General features: G+C 33.3%; 3 protein-coding genes and 1 long non-coding RNA gene across 6 annotated transcripts; 2 read left to right on the top strand and 2 right to left on the bottom strand.

The window, feature by feature from the left end:
- Nucleotides 1-390: 390 nt before the first annotated feature.
- Nucleotides 391-1,802, bottom strand: LOC103869117 (36.4 kDa proline-rich protein). The gene has a single exon (XM_009147181.3). The coding sequence runs from the start codon at nt 1,744-1,746 to the stop codon at nt 616-618; it is 1,131 nt and encodes a 376-aa protein (XP_009145429.2). The 5' UTR covers nt 1,747-1,802; the 3' UTR covers nt 391-615.
- A 10,364-nt stretch (nt 1,803-12,166) lies between these two features.
- Nucleotides 12,167-14,267, top strand: LOC117133953. The gene is made up of 2 exons (XM_033291163.1): nt 12,167-13,656; nt 13,746-14,267. The coding sequence occupies exons 1-2, from the start codon at nt 12,805-12,807 to the stop codon at nt 14,238-14,240; spliced, it is 1,347 nt and encodes a 448-aa protein (XP_033147054.1). The 5' UTR covers nt 12,167-12,804; the 3' UTR covers nt 14,241-14,267.
- Nucleotides 13,678-14,536, bottom strand: LOC117133954. The gene is made up of 2 exons (XR_004458028.1): nt 14,306-14,536; nt 13,678-14,263 (listed from the first exon to the last, which is right to left on the bottom strand). It is a non-coding gene; the product is annotated as an uncharacterized LOC117133954 (long non-coding RNA).
- LOC117133950 lies at nt 14,275-18,570 on the top strand. 3 transcript variants are annotated; one of them, XM_033291157.1, is made up of 17 exons: nt 14,275-14,388; nt 14,474-14,521; nt 14,599-14,667; nt 14,756-14,830; nt 14,927-14,995; nt 15,063-15,212; nt 15,303-15,374; nt 15,453-15,524; nt 15,591-15,725; nt 15,824-15,892; nt 15,986-16,072; nt 16,150-16,509; nt 16,593-17,021; nt 17,157-17,410; nt 17,498-17,579; nt 17,704-18,088; nt 18,185-18,570. In XM_033291157.1, exons 1-17 carry the CDS (start codon nt 14,275-14,277, stop codon nt 18,448-18,450), a joined length of 2,736 nt encoding a protein of 911 aa, XP_033147048.1. In that variant the 3' UTR covers nt 18,451-18,570. The 3 variants fall into 3 exon arrangements, with proteins under 3 accessions (XP_033147048.1, XP_033147049.1, XP_033147050.1); XM_033291158.1 differs by lacking the exons at nt 15,063-15,212; nt 15,303-15,374; nt 15,453-15,524; XM_033291159.1 differs by lacking the exons at nt 14,275-14,388; nt 14,474-14,521; nt 14,599-14,667; ... (1 more) ...; nt 15,063-15,212; nt 15,303-15,374 and having other exon boundaries at nt 14,762-14,830.
- The last annotated feature ends 196 nt before the right edge of the window (nt 18,571-18,766 follow it).

Here is an 18,766-nt window from a genome sequence, read left to right as displayed (position 1 = left end):
ATGTATGATTTTTATTTCACTATCTCTGAGTATATTAGACGCGGAAGAATAAGCAAGCTCTACAATTTAAAAAAGTTACTTTCTTCGAATTCTTAATCCACAAATCAAATGTCGTAATCATCTGTGTGACTGAGACATAATTTGTTAAGAGCTATCTTAGCTATCAATTTTTGGAGAAAGTATGATATATTTGTTAGCATATATATACTTGTATGTAACTATATTTATACACATGTATTTGGTCAGTACACAGTAGCCACGCTATGGGGGCGCATATCACATGTGCGTCAGTGCAATTTGCATGGCTATAAAATCCACATTTCTGCTACTCCACAAGTGACTACGTACGTATATATGTACATAAAAAAACAAAATAAGCGTACACAGATATGAAATATTAACTTGTTTTTGTTGAAAGATAATTATACCGTTTTACATTTTTTATTTCTTCTTCTTAGAATTACATCAACAAAACCCAAACATAGCCTTTTATTGTACAACAAAACAAGTGATTAAAGGTCTCACACACGCAAATTAACCTCACCCAAGAGATTATCAAACTAACAAATTCTTGAAAGAAAGAAAGAAAAACACGATAGAGAGACACTTCATTCATCAAGAGGGACATTTGAAGCCAGGTGGCGGAGTCTTTCCACAGTCGATAAGAAGCTCAAGAGCAATGGGGATAATAAGGTCGACGATGAGAAGTTTGGCTTTGATGGTGGTACATAGACAAACAGCTGCGTCTAAGTCAACTAAGCCTCCCAAAACCGGACAACACTCTTTCTTGGCGCTACTTCCACCAAGCCCGATGTGAATTAAACCTCCAAGAACGTCTACACAAGCGCCTAGCTTCAACGTGTCGATTGGGCACGTTTCTGGCTTAGGTGGAGTTGGTGTTGGTGGTGTTACGACAGGAGGGGTTGGTGTCGGTGGCGTTACGACCGGTGGTGTTGGAGGTGTTACGACAGGAGGGGTTGGTGTCGGTGGCGTTACGACCGGTGGTGTTGGTGGTGTTACGACAGGAGGAGTTGGTGTCGGTGGCGTTACGACCGGTGGTGTTGGAGGTGTTACGACAGGAGGGGTTGGTGTCGGTGGCGTTACGACCGGTGGTGTTGGTGTTGGTGGCGTTACAACAGGTGGGGCTGGTGTTGGTGGCGTAACGACTGGTGGAGTTGGTGTTGGTGGTGTTGGTGGCGTTACAACAGGTGGGGTTGGTGTTGGTGTTGGCGGTGGGCACACTGTTGGTGGCTTGTGGGTAGGTGGTTTAGGGGTGGACGGAGGTGGTTTGACGGTGGGTGGCTTGGTGGGCGGTTTTGGGGTGGAGGGTGGTGGTTTGACGGTGGGTGGTTTGGTGGGCGGCTTAGGGGTGGATGGAGGTGGTTTAACGGTGGGTGGTTTTGTGGGCGGTTTGGGTGTGGAGGGTGGTGGTTTAACGGTGGGCGGTTTTGGGATGGGATGAGGTTTGGTAGGGGGCTTAGGGTGTGGATGTGGTCTAACGGTGGGAGGTTTAGGGTGGGGGTGTGGTTTAAGGGTGGGAGGTTTGGTGGGGGGTTTAGGAGGTTTTACTGCCGGTGGTTTTGGTGGTTTGGCTGCTGGTGGTTTAGGCGGTTTGACGGGATGTTTAGGCGGTTTGTGGGGTCTCGGAGATGGTTTAGGAGGGCTACATTCGCAAGCGAATGAGACAGCAAGGAAGCCTAGGAGAAGGAGGATAAGAAAAGAGAGGTTTTGTGTGTGAGACCCCATCTCTTAGAATGAGGGTTTGGGTTGTGTAAACGACTTAGTAAGTAGGTATATGATAGTGTGCACCCTTTTATAGAAAAAGTATTCGCCGATATTTGTTTATTTTTAATAGTGTAAGCACCAAACTGTGATTAGATGATTGGAATATTAGATTTTATTAAGCAGGTATAAGGTCACTTAGTTCCAAAACGAAATTAAAGGGTTTGTCATACTTTCCTAAATTGGCGTATCTTTGTAGTCGTAGATTCTTATCTTTTCAGGGAAATTTAGGAATAACATTCGCTATTTACGTTGATATAAGTAAACTGCTAAAGAATTGTTCACTTTTGTGCTCATCACATGGCTGCATGCTCTACGAACCTATTTGTAAATTTTGTGAAAATGTAATTGGTTAGTGTGAAAGCATTCGGAAAACACGAAATCAAATACGTTAATCATTTTTAATCGGCCAGATAATGATTAATTACAAACGACAAGTCTGAGAAGGTTTGAAGAACTCAGACACTGATTTAACATGATTACCAAAAAAATACTCAGACACTGTACTTAGAAAAGTTTCGGCAAAATCTCTATTCCTTTCTGTTCTCTCTCTAGTTTTGTTACTATTCATTTCTTTGTTTTTTTTTTCTTTTATATACTTAACCTCAATTTTAATAGAACTATGAATTAGCTAGTTACTGGATCTGTTCCACGATTCGGTTAATTTTGAATAGCTTGGACATGCTCAGCCTATATATACCGTAACATGAAAATGTATAGAAAAACAAACAACATGAAAATGTTTAGAAAAACAAAAACATGAAAATGCTTAATTAGAAAAACAACACTATTTTACGAAAGGTGACCAAGAAATGATGGGAAATAATGCATTCTCTAACGTTCCTATAAAAAATCACCATTCACAAGGAATAATAATTCTATCTCATTCTTTTTCGTTCTTTTTTTTTGTAGAAAATTAAAAAATAAAATTATTCCTTATTAAATTTGAGAAGCAATAACCATTCACTTTCATTCTTGCTATTTTTTTCCGGTATATTCTTTTTCTGTTGTTCCTCTTGTTTTATGAATGGTCACCGGTCAGACCCATAAACTGTAGCACTCAGCAACATAAACTAGCATAATCATTTCTTATATGTTTATTTTTGCAAAAGAATCAGTAACGAATAACGATAGTACGATCTCCAATGATTTTCATTACTAGTATGTTCCTAAGAAATTTCCATAGTTTATATTTGCATATTTGGTCAAAAATTAGCTTCGTGAAGCATGCCAATAATCTTTTTTATATATTAATTGTGAAACATTACAACATTATTTTGTAGTCACGTGTGACCATGAGAATGAATTTCAGAATTCATAGAAAAATAGGTTGGTTTATCTTAACTTATATTATATTTTTTTATTAAACTAACTATTAAATTTATAAATAGTGTACAAAATAATATTCTCGCACTTTCCTTAAATAAAAGCTACGGAGTTGCTTAATATGATTAATGTATATATGATAATTAATGATTATGAATAATAAATATTTGATAATAAATTTTGTATCTTAGCTCTTTTTTGTTTAATTTTATATTATTAAAAAATATTAAACAACAACATTAACCATATAATAATAATAAAAAAATATATGTTATATTTTGAATTTCTAAAACGACTATAAATTATTAAAAACGTTAAATGTCTCACACTAAAATTTTGTGATCAATGGTTTAACTTTGTTTTGGTAATAACAAGATACAAATGATCATAAATCGTATGAATATGAAGTCTCATTTGCTAGACATTCATATTATATAATAATATAGTTTAAAATTAAACTATATAACATAGAATAATACTTAAATATGATAATTTCTAAATTTATATTGAAAAAGTATTGAAACCTTAATATTTAAATTTTAAAATTTGCATTAAAAAATCGCACATTAGAAATTTTGTGTTTATCATATGAGTATGAATTTTCAATAATAAATATTTATATTAAAATATACTATATATCTATGTCCATGTTACTGAAATTTAGTTATATACCATAGAAAATAAATAAAATGATTGTTTTGATTTATTTACCAAAAAAGTATCGTAAATAAACAAGATGTATTGTTTTGATTTATGTTCTTACTCTAATTTAATTATATACATAATACGTAAATGAATATAAATAAATAATAATAGATAAAAATTAGTTTTATATATAACATTCACCTCGTGCAATTGCGCGGGTCTTAAGCTAGTACCTTTTAAGAATCATGTCTTATGTCTTGCACCTTATTTTAACTAAACCTCAGATCAAGTCCTTATAATATCTAAAGCCAACGCGTAAAACTGTACCGACATTGTCAATGTTTAGTCTATAATCAATATTAGAGAATGCATAGTCTAAGCTTTTAGAAGCCACTAACTTAAACCTTCGTTATATTAGGTTTCTTAAGAACCTTAGGCATAGTCATATTTGTAATTTATAGGTGAAAACAATGGGAGCAACCAAAGGTTCTTGTAGTGTAGTGCCCAGTGGGTAGACAATTTATGAAGGGGTTTTGTCATTACTACTTGACTTACGAGACACCTCCCATTCTCTATATAGTTACAAGATATAATAAAAAAAATCGTTCTCACTCTTTTTGTCTTGTTCCTTCCTTGTTAGGTCCACATTTTTTTGAGAGAGAGGATCATAGGCAAGTTCTCTTGGGTGCTAGTTTATGTCTTTGCCTATACAAATAGGAAAAAGAGAATCAGTTCTTGGGATATACACTATTCAACTATTCATATACAAATATAGGTTGATAAATCTTGAACAAAGTTCCAACTTATTGGGGTTCCCGACCAAAAGTAGTCTGTTGGGTTCAAGATTATTTTTCACCATGCTAGCTTCTGTGAATTGTTCGAAGCTATTTCTTGTAATATTTTAGTCCCACGCTTCTGAAAGATATTCCGTATCTAGCATTCTAGCTTAGAGTGATTGAGTCATGATGTCCGTGACTGATGATTCTCTTTATAGTTTTTTCATATTACATATTAATGTAAATATAATATAATACAATAATAGTAATACTAGTCATGGTGCGCGTATTCACTATGGGATTTCAAATATAATGTAAATAGGTCAGCATGTACTAATTCTGGCTAGTATAATCGATAATTCAAAGGATACAATTTTTTTTTGATAATTAATAATTCAAAGGATACTAAAGCTGTAAATGCATATACACAGTGCCATATACACAGTGCCGGTCTTGGGCCCAAGCTGGTGAAGCATGGACTTCCGGCCGCCACTTTATAAATATAAAAGCGGCCACAAAATTATCAAAAACTTGTGTAGTCTAGTGGTTGAATCAACATATGTCTAGTCTGAAAGAGCAAGGTTCGATAATTCCCTAGTGCAAAAAAAAAAAAAATTCGGCCATTTTTTATTTTTTAGCTTGTAACCTCAAATACACTAGGACCGGCTCTGCATATACATTCTGAAAAGAAGTTCAATCTATAAGTTTTAGGTTACTTTTGTTTCTATTCTAAATGATATACTGAATCTGATAGTCAATATTCAAAATTTAAATGCCATATAAAACCATAAACGAACCATTTTTTTTTACCTTATTTACTTCGACATATATATTAACATCGTCGAAAATTATAATCTAACTAGTTTTCTAAATATTCTTCAAAATTATTAGAGATACTGACCACACTTGGTACGATAAAACAATGAAATGTAAAAGTATTTATTTTGTCCTGACGATTTATTGACGGTGAAGAAACTAAAATGAAATTTAAAAGGTGGCGGGTAGAATTTGGCGGGTAGTAACACAGTGTAACCCGTGAAGTCTGTCACTTTAAGAATTTTATTTTCTTTATAACAAAAAAAAAAGAGTCCAAAAAAAAAAGGGGAATGGATAGTGTGTGAGTGTGACATTATGAATGAATGAATCTCATGCATGCATGTGACGACTCCGCCATAATAATAAATTAATAATAATAATATAAATAACTAGTGAGTTATAACCGTACGCGTAGACTAAACATTGACGATGTCGGTACAGTTTTACAATGTACCGTAAGGACTTGCATCGTAAAACTGTACGCGTAGAATCTCATGCATGCAAGTCCTTAAAAAAACTAGTTCTCTTCTCCCGGGTTCAATTCCCAAAAATGTCCATTTTTTTGCTCTTTCTTTAAACATTTCATTAATGAAAGACACATTTGTAATTTTACTTTCATCATTTTCCTCCCGACCTGTTTTTTCTCCAACCCTAATTAACAGCCGTTTTTCATTTATTTTTAACATAAATCATTTTTTTCTTCGACGATTAACTTCAATTCTTGATCGGTAACAATGAAATATGATAGATCTATGCTTAAAGAACCGATTTCAAACTGGAAAATGTCAAAATATGTATATTTTTTTAATCCGAGTTTTTACCCGAATAACACAAAATCGCGGCAAAACACCACCGAATTACGTTTGACCGGCGCGAAGTCGGCCAACTCGGCCGTGTTTTTGAACATGGGTTATAAAACTAAAAGTATTTTCAGCACGGCAGCACGGCACACAACATGGAATCTAGTCTCCTAAATAATCATACAATCTTTTTATCAGAAATCTTTCTTATTTGGTTCTATTCAGTGTTGGCTCTTGGGGTGTGCTCAAGGTGCACATGCACAGAGTCCTAATTTGTAAATTTAAGGAAATATCATTATAATTTGGAAAAAAGTTTTCTAACTACACGAAGTTTACACTAATATGGTGAAAAGCATCCAATGTATGAAAATGTGTCAACAACTACACGAAGTTTATGTTAATACATGTCACATGTACATGTACGAAGTAAATAATAATATAGTGGCAACATCACAATCGGGTTTAATTGACTTTAAACTAAGTTAGTGAGGCCAATCCGTAATTTACTAAACTTAATAAACTTAATGATTTATTAATTTTAATAAACTTAATTGATTTTGTTTATAAACTTAATAATTTATTAAACTTACTTAATAAAATTAATAAATTTATTAAACTTATAAAAATTAATAAATTTATTAAACTTAATAAAATTAATCATTAATTAATAAACTTAATAAACTTAATCATTTATTAATAAACTTAATAAACTTAATCATTTATTAATAAACTTAATAAATTTATTAAACTTAATAAATTGAACAAATTTAATGAATTTATGAAGTTTATTAAGTTTAAGTTTAATGAATTTATTAAGTTTATTAAGTTTAAGTTTAATAAATTTGTTAAGTTTAAGTTTATTAAGTTTATTAAATTATTAAGTTTAATAAACTTATTAAGTATAATAAATTATTAAGTTTATTATGTTAAAGTTTATTAAATTACAAAGTTTATTAATAAAATCAATTAAGTTTATTAAACTTAATAAACCATTAAGTTTATTAAATTTATTAAGTATAATAAATTATTAAGTTTTTAAGTTAAAGTTTATTAATAAAATAAATTAAGTTTATGAAACTTAATAAACCATTAAGTTTATTAAGTTTATTAAATTATTAAGTTTATTAAGTTTAGTAAATCACGGATTGACCCCATTAACTTAGCTTAAAATTAATTAAACCCAATTGTGATGTTGCTACCATATTATTATTTACTTCGTACATGTGACATGTATTAACATAAACTTCGTGTTGTTGTAGACATATTTTCATATATTGGATGGTTTTCACCATATTAGTGTAAACTTCGGGTAGCTATGAAACTTTTTTCCTTATAATTTTTGGGAAAAAATATATGTCTGCACAAGGCCCATAATGTATTTAAGCCGGGCCTGGTTCTATGGTTCTACGACTTAACACAACGTAAATGAGTTTCAAAAAAATAAATAACACAACGTAAATTAATTCAGTGATATCCATTTTTGTAGCCTTAAAATTTTAAAGGAAAATCAAACTGAAACAAATCAGACATAAAATGGGAAAATTCTGTAAAATTAATATCTTGTGGATACATTTTTTTGGTAATATATTAAGTATACTTGGATAAGACGTACGCTTTGCGTAGGACGAATTATTTAAGAAATATCGTATGGAAAAATAAAATTTATATTATTGATCGAATAAATTTTGGCCCTTAAATCATTTAAAATTTTTTTTTTGTTAATTATATAATTTGTTTACTGATGAGCTGATTCTATTTTAAAAATATCTTAGGTCAAAAATTCATTTATCGCATAAGAACCTAACATTTAGACGAGAGAATCTCAGATCTACTATTTGGTTACAATGAAAATATGAGAGTTCTGTTTTATATAATGATTTAGCAATTTAAAAGTTAATTATGGTTATGAGAAGTTTACGTTCACGTGCCAATCCTAAATATCTTCAATATTTTTCTCATTTTTGTGTCGTTTTTTTTTCATTTTGGTTATTGCTCGATATAAATATTGATTTTTGAGTTTAAGTTTTAAATCATGTGAGTCCCTGCTGTTTTCAAACCTCTTTCAGAGAGACTGTCCGTCTGTTTTGCTTGAGGACAAACAAAAGGGTAAGTCTGGGGAAGTTGATAGACCATGGATTTTACCCTCTTTTAGCCATGATCTATAAGTGTTTTAACATATATTTACTACTATATAGAGTCTATTTAGAGTATTTACAGGTTCATGGACGATTTGGAGGAATGTGGTGATTTTGGTGTCTTTTGGAGCCTTTTGATGTGCAGAGCGGCACATACACGTCAGATATTTAGCTATAGATGGAGACTTTCCCACCGTTATATTGAGCCCATCTTTTGACACAAAATATAGCTTTGAGTTAGCTTTCCAATTCCATCGGTTTGAGGTCAATGGTAACCTGCAGCAGAGGTTATGACCGTTTTACTGAAAAGTAGTCAGTCTGCCTCGCGAGAAGAAGCTATCGAGGAGATGAATAACTGTCGATCGTTAACACAGCATTAGTGTCGATCGACAGTGATGCCAGAACGTGGGACACGCATTTTTCAAGACCGTTTGAAGCCCAGAAGCCACACCAAGTTACCAAAATACCCATGGACGACCAGAAACCCTATTTATGTATTTATTTATAAATCATTGTTAACGGTAACAAGCTTTCTATTATCCTATTCTATTGTTTTTTCTTAGGTTTAGAGAGAAGATCAATTCTCCTTCAGATATTGATTGGAACTCCATTTGTCTTACCATTGATTTATCTATTATATTTTTCAGACTATGATTTGTGTTATTGTTTGCATGTCTAAGTAATTCATCTTGTTAGGTTTAGGGATTTCATGAGCTTAATGTCAAACTGATCAATTAGGATTGCTATATTATCTATAGATTTCTACACCAGGATGATTTGTAATACTAGGATCTGGAATAGTTAGAATAACACGACAGTGCGACTAATTATTTGAACCTAGAATCATAGGATAGTTGAGAGGCACGAAAGTGCAATCAATTAACGGAACCCGAACTCTGCTGGATTAGATACCTAGGCGCATGCGAGAATTGGTCTAGGAATCTAGTTGAACTATATTGATTAGGTCGTTAATGCTTGTCTGGGGAAGTATCGATCGACGCTCAGGCCATAGCATCGATCGACACTCGCCCCAAGTCAATAAGCGACAGCTGAGACTGGACTTAAACATCTGATTAGCAATTGCATGTGAAAGCTGGATTGCTTACTTATTAAAATCAAGTTCTAAAATTAATCTGTAAACCATTAGCATCCTTGAATTGAAGTTTTGAATCTCTTGATTGATAAATCCCTAGGTCTAGCTATTTCTCTTAATTGTTTACAACCTCAATCAACCAATGGAACAACTACTTTGTTCATCTTGCTTTCATTGATTTACTGCTTTGCCTAGCTTAATCTTGGTTTTAATAGTCTATTGTGTGCCCTAACTCTCTGTAGCTTCGATCCCTAAGTACTACAATTGAACTTCTTATTTGAGAGAGTAAAATCACTCCTTAGGGTAATTTGAGTAGTATCAGCCTAGAGAAGTTAGAGTTTCATATGATGTTTTGCTCTTGATATTTGGTATGATTTTGTAAGGATATCACGTTGACGGCTTTGAAAAATATCTTTTGGTAATGAGCTTCCACCTTCGCACCTCTTTCTCACTTTGTTCTTGAAAGTTTACTTATGGACAAGTAAATGATAAGTGTGGGAGGGTTGATATCTTATAAATTTCCATGATTTTAAATTATCATTTAATGTATATAATGATCATATAGAGATGCATTTATACATATTTATATCGCATTGCATGTGTCTATATCAGGTTTTGGAGATATTTATTGGTGAGTTTGAGGGAATTTGAGGAGTTTTGAGTCAAAAGGGTAAAAGATGAACATGGATGACGGCCTTAAAGATCTCTTCTGAAGCTCGAATTTCGGGACGATATAGACAATTGAGTTAGCTTTCCAATGCCGGGGTTTCAAATCATTTGTAGCTGTATTGAAGGAGTTATGATCTATCTACTGGAGTCATATCAACCATGTATCGACCATAGCTGTAGCGACCAGAGCATGTCGCTATGGTTCCCCAAGAAGCCCCACACAACTAAGTGTTGTAGCGACCTACTTATAGTGGGATGACCATGTCAGACGGAAAGACCACTTTTTATTGGTTTGACCGAGCTTTATTGGGTGGATCCAGCTCGTTTTAAGACATCTATAAATAGATTTCAACCTAAAAATTCTATTTTCTCTCATTTTCTCTCAAGACTTTGCCTCATTAACATTTTGATCATTCTATTTTTATTTTCACATCTCTCACTCTAAGCTCGAACTTGAATTTAGTTTTTCACTATCTCTGATTATGAACCTTGATATTTAATAAAACCAATAAAACCCAAAGTTTCTATTATATTATAAATTTAATTCTTAATTTTGAATTAATATATAAAATGGAACCAATATTTAATCATATATACAATAGATAATCTTTATATTTACATCAATAGAATATTTTTAAGAAGTTTGAAATATTCTAAATTGGCTACTAATTTTAAAAAGATATGCTCAATCAAAACTACATTAACATTTGGGTTTAGATTATTGATTATTGTTTAGGTTTTAAGATTAGGAAATGGGGTTGAATTTATAAACTTATATAAATGTTTTTGAGTAAAGGACATAATTCCCCCACAAAATATCATATAATAACAATTATACACAAACTTTCAACTTCATCTTAATTTCACATATTTTAAGTTATTTTACGTATTACTCACCAATTCAAAAAACTGAAACACAAACCCGGCTTTTCACTGATTTAATGGTTTACAACGTAAACCAAAATTCGTTTACAACCTAAATTAAAGTCGAAACACTTGAACCAAAAACAATTAACCAAATAAAAACCAACTTGACCCTCGTTAAAACATGCCTCTCCATCGCCTATGCTTTTTTTTTCTTTTTTTTTAACCACAAAGATTATGTGGTTTTATGGTTTGAAACTTTGAATTGGGAAATAACATGTAGAATAATTTAAAACTAGATCCTGATCCGCGCGCCAGCGCGGGTATGAATTTTCACTTTTTAATTATTTATTTTATTAAATGATGTATTTGTAATATTCGTTCATATTATATTCATTAAGTAAATATATTTTTTTTCATCTTAAACTATCTATTTTTTTACGAATGTATGATACCATATAAAAATATAAATAAAATGAGTATAGAGTTAATTAGATAATTTAAATTTTTTTTTCTTTCGTGTGCGATATCATATAAATAATGATCCGCCCAGTTAACAAAAATCATGATTATTTTATGTGTAATTTTTTTTATTTTGACAATTTCCTTAAAACTATATTAAATTTTACATATTTTAATTAGAATATTTTTAATATCTTTACCTTTTTATTTGAAATGCAACTCAATATTTTTTTAACAATTATAACAAAATATTTAAAAAAATATTTTTAGAATTTGTTTGAAAAATATGAAAATTACATTTTAAATTAAAATTATCCTAAAATATGATAAGTTTTGATGTAAACGAAAACTCAAATTATGTCAAAAATAATTATATTCAATGATAATAACAATTTTAGTTGATTATTTTTTAAAAAATACATTTACAAAAATATTGTTTGAAAGAAAATTCATTTATCTTTCAAATATAAAATGAAAATATTATAATTAAATAATAAAAAATATAAATAAAAACTATAAATTTAGCAAATGACAACTGAGTTATATTATGCTAAAATTTTTATTTCTAACAATTTATCAAATGACAAATGAGTTATGAGCAAATAATACCATATAAGTTTTAAAAACATAGCCATTCTTAAATATTTTTTGAATAAATAATTATTTTTAAATTTAATCAACTGAAAATAATATCCGTACAATTGTGTGAGTCAAATTCTAGTTTTATTGATGCATGTTATATATTAGTGTTGCATGTTTTAGGTAACATTTTAATGATGCACGTTTTTAAAAGGGCAATTGTCAATAATAGCACCTTTTGAAGTTTTCCTCCCCAAACTAGCACTCAGGATCAGAAGTCACAAAAATAGGTTTCATTAAAGGGGTAATTTACCTTTATACCCTTTGTTATAAGAATAGAAAAAAAAAACATTTCATTTCATTCGATCGCGAATCGTGTCGTCTCCTCTCGGGAATCTTCAAACCCTCACCGGCACTGTCGTCTCCGACTCGGGAATCGTCGTCTCCGGCTCGGGAATCATCTTCTCCGACTCGGGAATCGTCGTCTCCGGCTCGGGAATCATCTTCTCCGACTCGGGAATCGAAGTCTCCGGCTCGGGAATCATCTTCTCCGGCTCGCTAATCGTCTTCTCCGGCTCGCTAATCATCTTCTCCGGCTCGATAATCATCTTCTCCGGCTATCTAATCATCAGCGTCACACTCTCTACTCTCAAAATCGGTAACTTTTTAAAATTAGGGTTTTTGAATTAAAATTTGGGAAGCTTGCGTTTTGATTTTGATTTGTGTGTTACTCGTTCTTATTAACAAGCGAAGCAAATGAAGACTTTTGTGTTGTTTTGTATTTGTGTTATTTCAGGAAAGCCTTCCAGAAAAGTTTGAAATTTTTTTTTTCCTTGTTTACGCAGGATAGAAACAAGATGGGAGATTCAGTACCTCTAAAACTAGCACTGCCAGAGCTGAAGTATCCTATTGGTTCACAGCCAAAAGAAAAGTCAGCAATCAACCAATACTCTGGTTCAGATTATATCTCTATTGTCAAAAGCATCCTAAAACCAGATGAGATGATAAGAGTCCGAGGATCATTTCTGGGACCTGTAATGAAGCTCAGTGAGAGAGGATTGAAGTTATCAGCAAAGATAGTCTACGCCATTCTCACTAGAAGCATCGTTTCTGTCAAGGAGAATGAAGCCTGGTTCCATTTCGGTGCGCAGCCAATGAGGTTCTCTATAAGAGAATTTCATATGATGACAGGCTTGAAATGTAGTGGTGCATTAGAAGGACCACGAAGGGAAACCGAGAGATTTAATTGGGAATTGCTAAAGGGGCGTAGTCATAAGTTAAGTGACGTGGTGGACCAGCTCAGAAACACAAGAGAAGATGCTTCTGAGGAGAGAATATGCCTCGCAATGCTCATCCTGGTAGAGAGCATATTATTGCGGAAGAGCAAAGGAGGGAGTTTTCCTTTGGAATATGCGAAAAATGCACAGGATATGACATATCCATGGGGAAAAGAGGCTTACATTGTGCTCCTGAAGTCAATTCAAAACGCTGTCGCGAATCATTTGGAGAATAAATCCAAATTTGAGTTGCAAGGTTATCCTCTAGTATTCCTTCTTTGGATACTAGAGTCGATTCCTTTGCTAAGGAATAAGTTCAGTAAGTGTGTACCAACAGTTGAGGTTCCTGGGCCGACTTACTTGTGTGAAAAATACACTGAGATAGAGAATCCATCACTTGATAGGGTTTTACAGGTTGAAGCTGATACAAAGGTAAGCTTTTCCAAGTATATGTTTCTCAGTTTATTTGGCTTCTTCTTTTTAATATGTTTCTCATTGGTCTTTTTTTGAAATATTCTCAGCTGAAGGTCCATTGCATACTACCTTCTATTCCTCATGATCCAGAAGATGATATCTCCATTGAAGACAAATATAGTGACGAGTTGGAAACAGTGAAAGATGTAACAAAGAAAGGGTACAAGATTACAGCCGATGACTGGGAAAATAGGTGTGTAGACACATTTGACACATTGGATGCTCTTATTCAAATGATGGCAAATAAGGAGACTGGCCAAGCTTCTACTCCGATTGATGAGGATTCAGTAAATGAAAAAGTGAACAGGATCATCACGGTAATGGAGGAGAATCTGAAGAGCATGAAGGATCGAATGTCATTACTGGAAGAAGAAAACATACATCTTAGAGCTCGTGTGTCAGAGTTGGAAGGAAACAGCAATGTTTTTCCCACTAACGTGACACAAAAGGTAAATTCTCAAAACATCTTCTTTTACATTTGCATTTTCAAGTATTTTTTGGAAGATCTTGTACATATTCTTGAATGCCTTCCTAATATTTGACAAACAGCGATCCAGTGGGACACCTTTATCTCCAATGTCTCACACGCAACCATCCAGTGGGACACCTTTATCTCCAATGTCTCACACGCAACCATCGAGTGAGACACCTTTATCTCCAATGTCTCAACAGCCTAATTTGACACATGAGGTATGTAACCAATAAATATTGTTGAGTTTTGAAGTAATATTTGGAAAGCTTTTGTACTTCTTGAATGCATTCCTGATTTTTGCAGGAGACAATGATTGAATCAGCTGCATCTCCAAAGTCTCAACAAAATGAGGTATATGCTCAAAAATTTTTAAGAAAATATTTGGAAATTCTTGTACAAAATCCTGAATGCCTTCCTGATTTTTGCAGGATTACACGCAATCATCGAGTGAGACGCCTTTATCTCCAATGTCTCAACAGCCTAATTTGACAAATGAGGTATGTAACCAATAAAATATTGTTGAGTTTTGAAGTAATATTTGGAAGCTTTTGTACATATTCTAGAATGCATTCTTGATTTTTGCAGGACACAATGAATGAATCAGATGATGAAACTCCTGCCCTTGATACTCAAGTATTCTCTCCTAATCTGACAAAAGAGGTATATGCTCAATGATATTGTTTTCACAGTTGGAGTTTACAAATTAGTTTTGGGTGATTTTTTTTTACATATAAAGGCTTTTCTGATTTTTGACAGAAAGAAACAGAAACGTCTACCGGTGAGAGGCCATCCAATCCTAATCAAGATGGAAAACCAGATGATGAGGTAATATTTATTCTAGAAATTATAGTTGAATGTATTCATGATGGCCATTCCTGATATTTTTTTGCAGATTGTGAGAGAGAAATTAACAAGTGAGTCACCTGCTAGTCAGAGTCAAGTTTTGCAGAAAGAAACAGTAGAAATGAATGAGACACCTTCTTCTCCAATAGCTCCAAAGAGTATTGAAACTCCCGTTTATACTCCAAGTCAGACTCAGCAGGTACATGGTCAAAAAAAATCTTGGATTTTTAAGTTAATGTTTGGAAGCTTTAGAACGTACTCTGGATTGACTTCGTGATAATTTTTACAGATTGAGAGAGAGCCATCGGATGACACGCCTGCCCTTGATACTCAAGTTTTTACTCCTAATCTGACAAAAGAGGTATATGCTCAATGACAGTTGGAGTTTACAATTAGTTTTGGGTGATTTACATATATAGACCTTTCTAATTTTTGGCAGAGGGAAACACAAACCTCTACTGATGAAACGCCACCCAAAACTAATCAAGGAGAAGGAAAACCAGATGATGAGGTAATATTTACTCTAGAAATTATAATTGAATGTATTCATGATGGCCTTTCCTGATATTTTTTGCAGATTGTGATTGAGTCACCTGCTGCTCAGACTCAAGTTTTGCAAAAAGAAACACTGGAAATGAATGAGACACCTTCTTCTCCAATATCTCCAAAGAGTATTGAGGCTCAAGTTTTTACTCCAATTCAGAAACAGCAGGTAAATGTTCAAAAAATCTTGGAGATTTCAAGTAATGTTTGAAAGCTTTTGTACGTGTTTTTGATCCCCTACCTGACTTTTTTTTGTTTTTTTTGCAGACGGTAACAGAGGAAACGTATGAGGCTACACAGCCATTGACTGAGATCATTTCAGCAAACAATAAAAAGGTAAGCATAGAAATGTCTTTCATAAGTACAACTTGAATTTTAAATTGTAGAAACTTCTTCATAACTACCTCTTTTATTTTACTGTTATTACAGGAGGATACACATGCTGTGCATTACAGACCTTCCTCTCCATTGTCTTCACTAATTGCACTAGTTATTGAAGAAAATAAGAATGCTTTGGTAAGAAGAAATATTTAAAATGTTTAGGTAATATTTTTCTATTCAACTAACTCTTACCATTTACTTTTGTCTTATAGAGTGAGACAGAAACTGCGACCCAATATTTTTCTACAAGTGAAGGAGAGCATTCACAATCAAGCAGAAAGAATCAAGCGGAAGAATATCTCAAGGATACTACAGAACCTACTACTGAGCTAGTTTCCACAGATGTTTCGAAGACACAGCCTCTTACTCCGCAAACACAGCACCTTCAGACAAGTGAGGGAGATCAATCCGATGAGACACCATCAGAGCAGAATCAAGCAGAAGAAAATCTCAAGGATACTACAGAACCTACTACTGAGCTAGTTTCCACATATGTTTCGAAGATGCCGCCTATTACTCAGCAAACAGAGCATCTTCAGACAAGTGCTATAGATTTTTCAGAAAAAAACGAGGTATGCATCGAGTATATTTGATCTTTAATTATTATTCTAACAATTTAAAACCGCTGATGTTACTGAATCTTCATTTTTAATAGGTTGAAGTAAGCAGGCTTCTAGCTCACTTTCAAATAGGCGCAGAGGTTGAAATTTTGTCTACTGATGACGAAATATGGTATCCAGGAAAGGTTGTTGATCTTAAACTGTGTGAAGGACTAGAGGAGCTGACAGTTGAGTACACGACACTCTTCACAGACCAACATAGACTTCAGAAACTTCAGGATACTATCACGGCTGACAAAATACGTCCTGCAACACCAACTAGTGACCAAAAATCCTTTGAGATGATGGATAAGGTAGAAGCCTTCTACAACAATGGCTGGAGCAGCGGACAAATTAGCATGGTACTTGGTGATAACACATACTCGGTGTGTCTCTATACTTCTATGGAAACTATTCTATTCAAACATTCAGATTTGCGAATTCATAGAGAATGGAAAGATGGAGTCTGGAAGATGGCAGATAAGGTAAATCATAACTAGAATTATACTTCACGTGAATTGTTTGATATACATACATTTTAGTTTCAGGAATGGTTTCCAGAAATTCCGATTGCAACAAATTTGATAATATTTTGCTTGGTGTCTATTGTTTGATTAAAGGTGAAGCCTGATAAGAAAAGGAAAGCTGCTGCCTCATCACAAAATTCAGGAATGGATAATGTTTTCCTAAGAAGGAGCGAGAGGGTGCCTAAACGATCTAGAGACACAAAAACTCCATTCAAGTCTGACAGAAATCCGGCTTTAACTGTAATACCTGAGATTATACCTGCAGTTGATCCGTTTTCAACTCCTGCGGAACATAAGCTTTCAAGGCTTCAAAATTGGATGACATTAAAGCCCGGCATGCATGAAACGTAAGCATGTTTCTGTCCTTGTCTATATATTCTTATATTTATGTATAAGAGGTTTGGTAATTCCTTTGAATCTTTAATCGACTGCAGGTCCCTATCAATCAATGATAATAAGATAAGGAAATCTTTCTTTCAAAGCATGGAAAATGCAAAAAAGGACCTTAAGAAAGAGGTAATTTGTTTACATATGTTCTTGCCTTGAGCTTTTTTTTTAAAAAAAAATTCAGGAAGGATTTGTTTAGTTTCAGGAAATTATATAGTAACAAATTAGATAATGTTTGCCTTTTTTTTTGCAGCACATTGATGGAGCCTTTGCAATGCTAAATTGCAGAAGAAATGAGAATGCTGCTTGGTTCCACAACTACAAGATTCCAAAGGCGTGCTTCCTACCTATGGAGTTCTTGCATTGCTTGCTCTCTGATGATTTGGCTTACAAGAAAGAAAAGGTCAAAGGTAAAAAGATTTTCAACGATTTATTTAAAGATACTGTGAGAGGGAAGGTATATCCAGAGAAGACATGGGGAGAAGATGTTGATGTTGTGTATGGGATTACTCTTGGAAAAAAAAGCAATGTCTGGATTGGGATGGAAATTCATTTGAAGAAGAAAAGAATCACAGTATATGATTGTTTTCAAAAGGAAAGCAACAGCATTGATATTCCTCAAGTGAAAAAGTTGGCAGGTATGTATAAACAATCTGTATTTGATGTATTCATCTGTTTCTTGGTTTGAAATATTCAACTGATTCTATCTTGATATTGATTTTTAAATATGACAGTGTTGATTTCTAATCTGCTGGTGGAATCTTCTGGTGATGAGGTAGATAAGGTGAAGATGATTCCATTTGAGATTGAGCAGGCACAAGGTTTACCCAAGACAAAACATCCTTTCAACTGTGGGATATTTCTTGTCAAGATTCTGGAGTGCCAGTCATTGAAGATAGGAGACATGACAAAGATTAATGATGACAATGCATTGGAGCTAAGGAGAACCTTGTCTTGTGAGATCTTCAACCAATTTGTGGATGAGAGCTTTGGGAAATGAGAATGATGCATGAAAACATTTTTTGTTTTAGTTAAGACTCGGTTTTAGTTATGACTGTTTATTTTGTTATGTTGTTGGCGTCTGGTTACATAAGAAAGATTGGAAGGATATCAAGTATTTTATTTGGGTATCATATATCTTGGAAGGTTAAAATATTGTTTCTGGATGGGTTTCCAGAAAAAAAGTTAAGTGTTTCAAATGTAAAAAAGAATGAAATGAGATTATATACTAAGGATTGGACATGTATATGGTAAGCTTAAAATTGTGATGTTTACAGACAACAAAAATTTAGAACCACAAAGGATCGAACCCAGAG

The sequence above is a fragment of the Brassica rapa genome, chromosome A05, assembly GCF_000309985.2.
Source record: "Brassica rapa cultivar Chiifu-401-42 chromosome A05, CAAS_Brap_v3.01, whole genome shotgun sequence".
NCBI lineage: Eukaryota > Viridiplantae > Streptophyta > Magnoliopsida > Brassicales > Brassicaceae > Brassica > Brassica rapa.
The sequence above is the reverse complement of the archived record's forward strand: the minus strand, read 5'-3'. Positions and strand labels throughout refer to the sequence as shown.